Source organism: Equus asinus, chromosome 2 (assembly GCF_041296235.1).
Source record: "Equus asinus isolate D_3611 breed Donkey chromosome 2, EquAss-T2T_v2, whole genome shotgun sequence".
In the NCBI taxonomy this organism is placed as follows: Eukaryota; Metazoa; Chordata; class Mammalia; order Perissodactyla; family Equidae; genus Equus; species Equus asinus.
In genome coordinates this window covers 34859677-34873711 of record NC_091791.1, presented here as the reverse complement: position 1 = coordinate 34873711, position 14035 = coordinate 34859677, and the positions used below count along the sequence as shown (strand labels likewise).

Below are 14035 nucleotides of genomic sequence, written 5' to 3'. Positions count from 1 at the left end.
CTTCCTGAGACAGTTTTTTTTTAATCTGAATTCTCTTAGGTAGTTATGGGGAAGATAAAAAGATAAACTTTCTGGGTCTTTTGTTTCTTAAAAATAAGCAGTGTATGGGTGATGTCAGCATCATGGCAGAGTGAGATCCTTCCTTAGACTCTTATTTCTAAGATATAACCCAAAAGACATTCATATACCAATAGAGGACACAATACAAAAGATGTCTGAGAGACCCACACAGTCATATGCCTGAAGGTGAAGGTGCTGGACCCCCAAGAGGAAGTGAAAGGAGGTAAGGGGAATCGTCTCTCCCTCCCAAAAGACAGCAGTGACCCTAGGATTGTGTGCAGCTCTGTGAGGAAAAACAGGGATGAGTGGGCCTCTATGTGAACACCATTGCTCTCTAAATTCCCTCACAGCCTGTGGATAACAGAGGCAACTAAGCTATCATGGGGGTGTCTTCATCAAGCTGGCATCCTAGGAGAGCAGACAGTGAGGGCCCAGTGAGAACATCCCTGGGATTTCACAGACAAAAGAAACCACTGCTTCCTCTGCCTGGTATTCCAGCTCAGCCAGTTGTCCAGAGCACTGCACAGACAGCACCCAGTAGCTAAAGCAAGGGAGTTGTGGGCCATGGCAGGCTCAGAATACACAGCTTTTGACCCCCACTCAGTGGCAGCAGGTGGAAGCTGTGACCAGATACAATCACTATGCAGAGACACAAATCTATGCTGTCAAGCAGTATGAAAAAAATATATTATCTCCAGACCAGAGGGAAAATGACAAGTACCCATAAATCAATCCTGAAGGCACAGAAATTTATAATCTAAATGACAGAGAATTCAAAATAGGTATCACAAAATTACTCAATGAATTACAAGAAAATACAGATAGATAGTTCAATGAAATCAGGAACTTCTTCACAAAAGAGATTGAAACTATAAAGAAGAAACAATCAGAAATGTTGGAGATGAAAAACATTAAGGTTGAGATAAAGAAAAATCTGGACTCCCTAAACAATAGGGAGTCCATTATATTCTAAGATATTATGGAGGAATGAGTCAGCGTCCTTGACCACAGACATATAGAAATGCTTCAAATGGAGGAAGAGAGAGAACTAAGGCTAAAATGAAATGAAGAAATTCTCCAAGAAATACCTTACTCTATTAGGAAATGCCACATAAGGATTATAGGTTTTTCAGAGGGAGAAGAGAAGGAGAACGGAGCAGAAAACTTGTTCAAAGAAATAACAGCTGAGAACTTCCCAAAACTGTCTGGGGAGGTGGAACTACAAGTGAAAGAAGCCAATAGATCTCCTAACTATATCACTATAAAAAGACCTCCTCCAAGGCGTAGAGTAGTAAAGCTGGCAAAAATCAATGACAAAGCAAAAATACTTAGGGCAGCAAGGCAGAAGAAAATAACCTATAAAAGAACCCTTATTAGGTTTTCAGCATATTTCTCAGCAGAAATCCTACAGGATAAGAGAGAGAGTGAAATGATATATTCAAAATTCTGAAAGACTGAAACTTTCAACCAAGAATACTCTATTATACTCTATCCACTGAAAATATCCTTCAGATATGATAGAGAAATAAAATCTCTCCCAGATAAACAAAAACTAAGAGAGTTCTTCACCATAAGATCCCTGTACAAGAAATCCTCATGAAGGCCCCTATACTGGGGGAAAAAAAAGAAAGTGGTTACAAAGCTCTGAACAAGGAGATAAATAGGTAGACAAAGTCAGAAAATTGCAGCTCTCTATCAAGACAGGTGACTAAACACTTAATTATAACATTAAAGATAAAACAAAAGAAAACACCAAAAATAAATATAATCTCATCATTTTAACCACAAACTCACAACACAAGATGGAATGAGAGGAGACAATAATAAATTAGGAGGGAAAGAGGAAGAGGATGGAATCAGCTTAGTCTAAGGAATTAAGAGGCTATCAAAAATTGGGCTATCTCATCTACAAGATTTTTATACAAACCTAGTGGTAACTAGTAAAATAATAATTAAAAAAGAGATACAAATGATAAATAAGGAGAAGCTAAGTAAACCATCACAGAAAACTACGTAACCGAACCGGTAGTCCAAAATGCACAGTACAAGAAACAAAGTGAAATGAAGAAAAACTGGAAAACAAGTGATAAAATGGCAGCATTAAGCCCTCATATATAAATAATCACTTTTAATGTAAATGAATTGAATTCACCAACCAAAATACACAGTGTGGCTGAATAGATTAAAAAACAAGAACCAATAATATGCTGCCTCCAGGAAACAGATCTCAGCTCCAACAACAAACACAGGCTTAGAGTGAAAGGGTGTAAGACAATACTCCAAGAAAATGGCAAACAAAAGAAAGCAGATGTTGCCATACTTATAGCAGACAAAGTAGACTTCAAGATACAACAGGTAAAGAGAGACAAAGAAGGCAGTATAAAGTGATGAAAGAGTCACTCCAACAAGAAGACATAACACATATAAATATCGATGCACCCAACACAGGAGCACAAAAGTACGTAAGGCAACTATTAACAAACCTAAAAGGAGCTATTAACAACAACACAATAATAGTAGGGGACTTCAACACCCCACTTACATCAATGGGTAGATCATCCAGGCAGACAGTTAACAACGAAATAGTGGAATTAAATGAAAAAACTTGACCAGATGGACTTAATAGATATATACAGAACAGTCCATCCAAAAACAGCAGAATGCACATTCTTTTCAAGTGTGCATGGAACATTCTCACAGAGAGACCATTTGTTGGGAAACATAGCAAGACTCAATAAATTTAAGAAGATTGAAATCATATCAAGCATCGTTTCCACCCATAATGTTATGAAACTAGAAATCAACTTCAAGAAAAAAGCTGGGAAAGTGACAAAGATATGGAGTCTAAACAACATGCTACTGAACCACCAGTGAATCACCAAAAAAAAAAAAAAAAAAAAGAAAAGAGAAATAAAAAAATATCCTGGGAGAAATGAAAGTGAAAACACACCATATCAACTTATATGAGACACAGTAAAAGTGGTCCTAAGAGGGAAATTCATAACAATACAGGCCCATCCTAATAAACAAGAAAAATCTCAAATAAGCAATCTTAAGCTACACCTAAAATAATTATAATAAGAAGAACAAACAAAGCTCCAAATCAGTAGAAGTAGGGAAAGAATAAAAATTAGAGCAGAAATAAATGAAACTGAAACAAAAAAGACAGGAGAAAAGATCAACAAAAAAAGAGCTGATTCTTCAAGAAGATAAGCAAAAGTGACAAACCGTTAGCTGGAATCACTAAGAAAAAAGAGAGGTCTCAAATAAATAAAATTAGAAATGAAAGAGGAGAAATTACAATGGATAACACAGAAATACAAAAGATTATAAGAGAATAGTATGAAACACTATATGCCAACAAATTGGACAATCTAGAAGAAATAAACTCTTAGATTCTTACAAGTTCTCAAACTGAATCAAGAATAGAAAATCTGAATAGACCAAGCACAAGCAAAGAGATTGAAACAGTAATCAAAAACCTCCCCTAAAATTTAAGTCCAGTACGAGACAGCTTCTCTCATGAATTCCACTAAACATTCAAAGAAGATTTATTACCTATCTTTCTCAAAGTATTACAAAACACATTGAGGAAGACAGAGTACATCCTAACACATTCTATGAGGCCAACATCACTGTGATACCAAAGCCTGACAAGGACAACACAAAGAAGGAAAATTACAGGCCAATATTGCTGATGAACATAGATGCAAAAATCCTCAACAAATACTGGGAAATCAAATACAGCAATAGATTAAAAAATCATACAACATGATTAAGTAGGATATATACCAGGGACACAGAAATGGTTCATCATCTGAAAATCAATCAATGTGATATACCACATTTACAAAATGTGGAATAAAAACAACATGATCCTTTCAATAGACTCAGAGAAAGAATTTGAGAAGACCCAACATCCATTTATGACAAAAACTATCGATTAAATGTGTATAGAATGAAAGCACCTCAAATTAATAAAGACCATATATGAAAAGCCCATACCCAACATCATACTCAATGGGGAAAAACTGAAAGCCATCTCTCTGAGAACACGAACAACACAAGGGTGCCCTCCCTCACCATTCTTATTTAACATTATACTGGAGGTTTTGGCCAGAGCAATTAGGCAGGAAAAAGACATAAACGGAAATCAAATGGGCAAGGAAGAAGTGGCACACTTGCTCTTTGCAGACGACATGATTTTATGTATAGAATCCATAAGGAATACATTGGAAAACTATTAGAAATAATCAACTACTGCAGCAAAGTTGCAGGGTACAAAATCAACATATGAAAATCAGTTGCATTTCTATACTCTAATAACAAACTAACAGAAAGAGAACTCAAGAATACAAACCCATTTAAAATAGCAACAAAAGGAATAAAATATCTAGGAATAAATTTAACCAAGAAGGTGAAAGACCTGTACAATGAAAAGTATAAGATATTACTGAAAGAAATTGATGATGACAAAGAAATGGAAAGATATTCCATGTAAATGGATTGGAAGAACAAACGTAGTTAAAATGTCCATACTACCTAGAGCTATCTACAGGTTCAATGCAATCCCAACCAGAATCCTGGTGTCATTCCTCACAGAAATAGAATAAAGAATCCTAAAATTCATATGGGCAACAAAAGACCCTAAATAACTAAAGCGATTCTGAGAACAAAGAACAAAGCTGGAGGCATCACAATCTCTAACTTCAAAATGTATTACAAAGCTATAGTAATCGAAACAGCATGGTACTGGCACAAAAACAGGCACACAGATCAATGGAAGAGATTTGAAAGCCCAGAAATAAAACCGCACATCTACAGACAGCTAATCTTCGACAAAGGAGCTAAGAATATACAATGGAGAAAGGAAAGTCAATTCAATAAATGGTGTCTGGAAAACAGGACAGCCACATGCAAAAGAATGAAAGTAGACCATTATCTTGTAATATACAAAGAACTCACACAACCAAAAAACAACAAAACAAGTGATCCTATCAAAAAATAGGCAGAGGATATGAACGGACATTTTTCCAAAGAAGATATACAGATGGACAATAAGCATATGAAAAGATGTTCAGTGTCACTAATCATCAGGGAAATGCAAATCAAAATTAGACTAAGATACCACCTAATAGCTATTAAATTGGCTATAATCACTAAGATTAAAAGTAACAAATGTTGGAGAGAGTGTGGAGAAAAGGGAATCCTCATACACTGCTGATGGCAATGAAAACTGGGGTAGCCACTATGGAAAACAGCACGAAGTTTTCTCAAAAAATTAAAGATGGAAATGCCATATGACCTAATTATCCCACTACTGGGTTTTATCCCAAGAACTTGAAATCAACAATTCAAAAACTTTAAATCTTTAAATCAATTGCCATGTATGAAAACCCAGAAGTACCTTCTGCTTTCTCTTAGTGGTACAGAAAACAGGATAAGAGGGAAGCATGCTTTGATATTTCAAATAATTCTAGTGGCTGAACTGCCTAGGGAGGAGTGTACAGGCTCCTCAAATTAAAATTTACCACTTATATTATCTAGTATGTAGGATAGAATGAGAATAACTTAAATGAGGTTTATTTAGTAAAACTAGCCAGAAAATTATAATACTGTTGGTGCAACACATGAAAGCGGTAATCTTTACTATACATATTAAAGCTTTTGTTCTTATTTTCTTTAAACTAAATCAGATTGTATGGCATTGAACCGGCCTCGGACACATGCCTGGTCCCTCAAAAACAGGATCATTTGTCACAGAGGAGGAAAAACAGAGCATCGGGAAATAAGACTGATATTGAACCTGAGGTGAGTTTGCTCGCCTATTGCACAGCAAGCCAATCTCTGACACTGGGTATGGTAGAAGAAAGTAGGAATTTTATTATTGCGCAGCACTGAGCAAGGAGAGAGGGGAGCTAACACTGAAATCCCAAACTCCCGAAAAGCTAAAATGAAGGGTTTTTATTTGGGATTTTAGGTAGGGGAGGGGGAGCATATGGCCTTGCTGGTTGGAGCTTTCCCACCAGTCTGTCTTTGGCCTTGAGACTACTTGCAGAGAGGAGGGAGCCCGTGATCTTGCTGGTCAGCAGCTTTCCCACCAGCCTGTATCTCCTTGGCAGGGAGGAGATAGTGAATCCAGGTGCTTGTCCTTGGTGGTGTCTGTCTCCATGGAGGATAGTGTATTCTGGAGCCAGGAAGCCAGAGAGTAAGCAGGGACAGAGTGTTTTGGTTTTAACCTCATACATGCTGGGTTTAATGTGGGGAAACTGATATAAGAGTCAGTCGGTATCAAGACCAGACCTTGGAGGCCCACCTGGAAACCAGATGTCTAAAAAAACTGCATTCCAAAAATAGATTTGAGTATGCCAGTGTGTCCTCTCCCCTATATAACTGGCCTGTAGTCTTTATTCTGAAGAGATGGGCTTTGAGGATGCTAGTCCGCCGTCTTCTGTTTTTGCTTGTAAACATGAATAAACCCTTTCTATTCCACTGACCTTCCTCCTGACTTTTTGGCTAGTCTCACAGCAAGCAGAATGAGCCTGTTGCTTATTAACAATTCTATTAAGATGCAAAATGAGCAAAAGGAAAACAACTCACATAAAAAGAATTGTAATTGAAAGTTAATATCTTTCACTAATGTTTCATGAAGTAGATACCTATTGATTTAGGTGCTCGGTTTATTTCAGGATTTTGATGACTAGGTGAAGTTCGGCTGAGTGAATTTCAGAGGTGCCTCTTTACCATTTTCTGGAAAGGGTGTACGTGGAAAAACTCAGGCCCAAAGGACTAAAGGAGGGCAAGGACCCCTTGGTTGGGACACAGGTCCACACGGATGCACCCAGGCTTCTTGGGGAACTGAGGAATATATCACATCCTCTTGCCAGGAACTCTCCTTAGATCCATGGGAAATGTATGTGGGGAATGGAGGAGGAGAAGGATCTTGGTAGCCAAGGGGAGAGTCTGAGGAGAGAGGCAAGGAATCCTCCTGTCCAGGGGAAGCAGCATTTTCTACAGAGAGATAAGGAAACAATGCTTACTGACAAATGCCCCCCCCCCCCCCCATAATCATCAAATGCCTGAGGATCCAGTTGTGGAAGCTCACGATTAATTGTTATTTAGGTGATTGTCTATTTTTCGTCTGCAGCCTTCTGTCTGGAGATCATGAGGATGCTTTCAGCCACTTGAGCATTCAACCAATGATCATGATCATGAGGTACTGGCTGTTTTGCCAGTACCTGTGTCATATAGCCAGCAATACGTTCTGAATGGATGGATCTTGAAATGGATGCCTCAGCAATCAATAGCTTCATGTCAGGTGCATATACTACAGTGATTCAATCTCCTTACCCATTATTGATCTGTTCATATATTCAATTTTGTTCTGATTCAGTCTTGGTACATTGTATGTTTCTAGGAATTTATCCATTTCTTCTAGGTTATCCAATTTTTTGGCACATAATTTTATATGGTGGTCTATTATGATCCTATGCATTTATGTCATCAGTTGTAATATCTCCTCTTTTGTTTCTGTTTTTTATTTATTTGAATCTTCTCTTTTTCTTAGTCTGGGTACAGGTATGTCAATTTTGTTTATTTTTTCAAAAAAACAATTCTTAGTTTCATTGATCTTTTCTATTACTTTTTCTGTTCTCTATTTCATCTTTTTTATTCTCTGACCTTTGTTTTCTCCTTCCTTCTGCTAAATTTGTTCTTAATTTGTTCTTCTTTTTCTAATTCCTGAGGTTCAAAGTTAGCTTGTTTGAAATTTTTCTTATTTCTTAACATAGTAATTTTTCTCCAGAAACTTTGCTCTTAGAACTATTTTTCACTACCCCACAACTTTTGGTATGTTGTGTTTCCATTTTCACTTGTTTCAAGAAATTTTTTTATTTTCATTTTGATTCCTTCCTTGACCCATTTGTTGTTCAGAAATGTGTTGTCTAATTTCCAACTTACTTGTAGATTTTCCAGGATTCTTCTTGTCGTTGATTTCAGGTTTCACACCATTGTGTTCAGAAAAGATACTTGATATGATTTCAATCTTCTTAAATTGACTGACTCATTTTGAGATTCATATGATCTATCCAACAAAATATTCTGTGTATAACTGAGAAAAATGTGTCTTCTCCTGCTTTTGGATAGAATGTCCTGTATGTCTCTTAGGTCCATTTGGTCTAACGTATGGTTCAAGTTCAATGTTTTCTTGTCATTTTGAGTCTGGATGATTTATCCATTGCTCAAAGTGGAGTATGGAAGTCCCCTTCTATTACTGTACTGTTGTTTATTTCTCTCTTCAGGTCTATTAGTATTTGCTTAATAGATGTTGCTGCTCCAATGTTGAGTGAGTATATATTTATGATTGTTATAGCTTCTTTTTTATAGAGATATAATTGACATATAACATTATATTGGTTTCAGTTGTACAACATAATGAGCTGATATTTGCATATATTTTAAAGGTTTTATTTTTTTCCTTTTTCTCCCCAAAGCCCCCTGGTACATAGTTGTATATTCTTAGTTGTGGGTCCTTCTAGTTGTGGCATGTGGGATGCCGCCCCAGTGTGGCTTGATGAGTGGTACCATGTCCGCACCCAGGATTCCAACTGACGAAACACCGGGCTGCCTGCAGTGGAGCGTGTGAACTTAACCACTTGGTCATGGGGCTGACCCCTTGCAGATATTTTAAAATGCATCACACTAAGTCAGTTAGCATCCATCACCACCCATATTAATAATTTTTTTGAGTGTGATGAGGTTATATATCTTCTTGATGAATTTACCTCTGTATCATTATATAATTGCCTTCTTTGTCTCTCATTATCACTTTTGGCTTAACTTGTATCTGATAGAAGTATAAAAAATCTTGCTCTCTTTTGTTTCATGCTTGCATGAAATATTTTCCATCCGTTCACTTTGAGCCTGTGGGTGTACTTAAAGCTAAAGTGAGTCTCCTATAGGCAGTATATACTTGAGTCTTGTTTTTGTAAAGTTAATCCAGCAGCTCTTTGCCTTTTGATTGCTGAGTTCAATCCATTTACCTTTAGAGTAATTATAGATATGTAGGGACTTACTAATCCCATCCTATTAATTGTTTTCTAATTGTTTTGTAGTTTTCTTGTTCCTTTTTAACTTTCTTGCTGCCTTCCTTTCTGAAGTGGTGATTTTCTATGGTGGTATGCTCTGATTCCCTTGTCTTTATCTTTTGTGACTCTACTATAGGTGTTTTCTTTGTGGTTACCATAAGACTTACATAAAACATCTTATAGATACAATATTCTTTTAATGCTGATAACAACTTTACTTTGGTTGCATACAAAAAGTCTACCCTTTTAGTTCCCTCTTTTTTTAATGTCACTATTTACCTCTTTTTATATTATGCATTCTTTCACAAATTATAGTACTATAGTTATTTTTGATACTCTTCCCTTTTAACCATTATATTACAGTTAAGTGGTTAACACACTACCATATTACAGTATTAGAGTTTGCTGAATTTGACTATATATTTGCCTTTATCACTGTGTTGTGTATTTTCATGCTTTTATGTTACTAGTTAGCATCCTTTCATTTTAGTTTGAAGAACTCCTTTCAATATTTCTTGTAAGGCAGATCTAGTGGTGATGAATTCTCTCAGCTTTTGTTTGTCTGAAAAATCTTTATTTCTCCATAATTTCTGAAAGATGACTTTGGCAGATAGAGTATTCACAGCGACATTTTTTTTTCTGACCAATTTGAAAATATTATCACACTCTCTCCTAACTCAAAGTTTCTGCTGAGACATTTACAGATATTCTGATGGGGGCTCTTTTTAGGTTACAATTTTCTCTTCTCTTGCTGCCTTTAGAATTTTCTCTTTGTTTTTATTTGTGACAGTTTTATTATAGTATGGCATGGAAAAGATTATTTTGGATTGAAAAAAGTGGGATAACTTGTTAGCTTTATGGTCTTACATGTCTAAATCTCTCCCAAGTTTGGGGAAGTTACCAACCACAGTTTATTTATTTATTTATTTATTTATTTATTTATTTTGAAGAAGATTATCCCTGAGCTAACTACTGCCAATCCTCCTCTTCAATTTTTTAACCTTCATCATATACAGAAGAGGGAATGTCTGAGAGCTGACCCAGAAAATAATAACACTTTTTCTTTAGAACATGCAGAGGAGAAATGACTGTGAATTGGAGTATATTGATAGAGTTATGTCAGTAAGATGATGGATATCAGTAAGATGATGGAATATGAAGTCTCCTCTTCATATCCTCCCTCAGCAACAATAATTTGGCAACAATAACTTTATCCACAGATAAAAGGCCCTTTGTGTGAAGTTTGGGGTCTAGCTAGGAGACTGTAAAACACTGGTGGAATCCAAGATTGAGAAAAGCCATTTCGAGAAGGCAATTCCATACCCAGGAGGTTAGTTGCCTGACTATGGTCATAGCTACAGACACAGAAACAGCTCCATGCCTCAAGAATTTGGCTACAGCCTTACTTAGCCTTGATCCTGTCACCAGCACCATATGCCAATGGACCTTGCAACAGTCATGTCTACCCATGCCTTAAGAGATAGGCACACAGACCCTTGTCCTGGCTGTGAATGCTGAAGTGGCCCATGAACCAGCTTTAGCTCATCTTGGCTCCAAACTTGAAGACCCTGGATTTGAGCCCATCAAACCCAATCTGAGTGTAGATTATGAAACAGCCCTAAAGATGAGCTCTAGCCTCTCTTAGTCAAGTCCTGAAAGCATACAGATCCAGAAAAGAACTACCTGTGCCCACAGATACCCTAAAAGGGCCTTATACTTTGCTCCAGTCCCTCCATCTATGGTAAGAGAGAAAACCAGACTGCCCAGGGACCCAGCAGGAGATACTTCTGTTTGTTCCCCACCGAGATCCTAAAAGGGCCCTATAGTAAGTTTCAACTGCTCCAGCCACGGTAAAGGAATGGTCCAACCTGCCCAGGGTCCTGGAGGAAGACATGCTTATCCATGCCTCCAGAACCATATCTGGAGACTATAATCTTTTCTGTAGATCCTAAAGCAGCCCTGAGACTCAGTTCCAGCCTCTCTCAGCCACAATCCAAGGTCAGCCCTCCTCACCCAGGAAAAATCTCAGTGACCCTCCCCGGCACTTGGCAGAACCACTTCCTTCTGTTTGGCAGGTTTGGCAGGCCCCACGCCCACCCATGCATCTGATAAGAATCCCACTGTCAGAGGACCTGACTGTGGACCTTGAACAGACCCTTGTTTCATCATCATTATACTGAACAAGTTCCTGGAAGTGGTCCCATACCCCTGAGGACCAGACAGATTCCATGCCTGCCTGAGTCCCTAGCAACAAACCCAACAACTACAGAACCCACTGCAGACCCAGAAATAGGCTTATAAACAGGTTCTACCCTATACAACTGTGATTCTAGAGATAATTCCATAAGCCTGAGGAACCAATAGCAGAAGGTATTTACCTGTTGAAATCAGACTACAAAGACTGGAATTGAAAAATTCAACACAGAACTTCAAAAGCAGACTCAATTATACAGAAGAAAGAATAAGTGAACAGGAAGAGAAGTTGTGTGAAATTAGTCAGAGGATCAAAAAGAAAAGAATATAAAAGAGTGAAAAAAGCCTGTATGAATTACAGGACAACTTCAAGGAACTAATATACTCATTATGGGAGTCCTAGAAAGAGAAGAGAGAAAGAAAGGATCAAAAATTTTATTAAAGAAATAATGCCCAAAAACTTACAAAATCATGGGAGAAATATGGACATCCACATTTGGAAGCTCAAAGGAACCCAGGCAAGATCAATGCAAAGATTATCCTGAGACACATTATAATCAAAATATTAAAAGTCAGAAATAGAGGCGGGAGTTTGAAAGGAGCAAGAGAAAAATGACTTAGTACATACAATGGAACCCCCATAATGCTATCAATTGATTTCTTGGTAGAGATACAAAGGCCAGGAAGGAGTGGGATGACATATGCAATGTGCTGAGGGAAAAAAATGCCAACCAAGAATACTATACCCATGAAAACCGGCCTGAAGAATGAAGGAGAGATAAGGATATTCCCACACAAGCAAATGCTAAGGGAGTTCATCAGAACTAGACATGCTAAACTAGAACAAGAACTAGAACTAGAAAAAGAAATGCTAAAGGGAATTCTTCAAGTTGAAACAGAAGTATGTTATGTAACAACATGAAAACATACGAAAGTATGAATCTCACTGGTAAAGATAAATATATAGTTAAATTCAAAATGCCTTAAAACTATTGCTGGTGCGTTAATCAATTTTATCTCTAATATAAAATTTTAAAGATACTTGTATTAAAAATAATTATAGTTACAATGATATACAAATGAATGCATAATATAAAAAGATTTATAGTGTGACATCAGTAGCATAACATGTGGGGAGAGAAGAAGTAAAAGTGTAGAGCTTTTGTATGCCATTGAAGGTAAGTTCATAGCAGCTTTAAATAGACTATTGTAACTAAGAGATGTTTTTTGTAAGCCTCATGGTAACTACAAAGAAAAAATACTATGGTACATACACAAAAGAGAAAGAGATAGGAATTAAGCATTGAAAACATTTCAAGTATCTTTTATGACCACAATGATATGAAATTAGAAATGAATAACCAGAGGAAACCAGGAAAATCATCAAATTGAGGAAATTAAATAACACATTCACGAACAACTGATAGGTCAAGGAAGAAATCAAAAGGAAAATCATAAAATATCTCAAAAAAAGTGAAAACAAAGACACAACATAGCCAAACTTATGGGATGCAGCAGAAGCACTTCTAACAGAAAATTTACAACAATAAATGCCTGCATTAAGAAAAAAGAAAGGTCTCAAAGAAATAAGCTAATTTTGTAACAGAAGGAACTAGAAAGAAAAGAATAAACTAAACCCAAAGTTAGCAGGAGGAAGGAAATAATAACTATTTGAGCATAAATAAATGGAGACCAGAAAAACAATAGAAAAAAAAATCAATGAAATTAAGAGTTGTTTTTTGGGAAAGATAAAATTGATGAACTTTTAGCTAGACTAACCATGAAAAAAGAAATAAAACTCAAGCATATGGAAATAAAGAGGCTCATTCCACTGATACTATAGAACTACAAAGGATCATAAGAGAGTAGTCTGAATAATTACATGCTGACAAAGTGAATAAGCTAGAAGAGATGGATAAATTCCTAGAAACACACATCATACCACAACTGAATCATGAAGAAATAGAAAAACTGAACAGACTAATAATGACTAAGGCAATTGAAGCCATAATCAAAACCTCCCAACAACAACAGAAAAAACCCCCAGGAGAAGCTGGTTTCATTGGTGAATTCTACCAAAACTTTAAAGAGCGAATTACTGTCAATCCTTATCAAAATCATCAAAAAAATTGAAAAGGAAGACACATTCCCATATTCATTTTACAAGGACAACATTATCCTGGTACCAAAGACAAATAAGGACACTACAAGAAGAGAAAATGAGAGACCATTATCTCTGGTGAATACAGATGCAAATATTATCAAGCAAGTATTAGCAAGCTGAATTGAACAGCACACTAAAAGCATCATCTACAAACCAGGATCATGAAGGATTTATTCCTAGGCTGCAAGAATAGACACAAATCCAAAAATGACATTACACCACATTAACATAAATAAGGATAAAAATTATATGAGCCTCTCAATAGATGCAGAAAAAACATTTGACAATATTCAACACCCTTTCATGATAAAAACTCTCAACAAATCCAATTTAGAAGGATTATATTTCAGTATAATAAAGACCATATGTGACAAACATACAGCTAACATCACATTTATTGGTGAAACATCAGGAACAAGACAAGAGTGCCAACTCTCACCATTCCTATTCAAGATATTAGTGGAGTCATAGCCAGAGCAATTCAGCAAGAAAAAGAAATCAGAAATTTCCAAATTAGAGATGAAAAAGTAAA

The 14035-nt window shown here is 36.6% G+C and overlaps 1 protein-coding gene and 1 pseudogene across 1 annotated transcript in view; one reads left to right on the top strand and one right to left on the bottom strand.

The window, feature by feature from the left end:
• Positions 1-14035, top strand: part of LOC139039790 (cytochrome P450 2C42-like) — a 226130-nt pseudogene that overhangs the window by 11841 nt on the left and 200254 nt on the right.
• LOC106846082 (cytochrome P450 2C19-like) overlaps positions 5781-14035 on the bottom strand; it is a 47364-nt gene continuing 39109 nt past the window's right edge. The window contains exon 9 of the mRNA XM_070486710.1: positions 5781-6247. Within this exon, the coding sequence (XP_070342811.1) occupies positions 6009-6247 (239 nt within the window). The 3' untranslated portion in view covers positions 5781-6008. The remainder of the gene's footprint in view (positions 6248-14035) is intronic.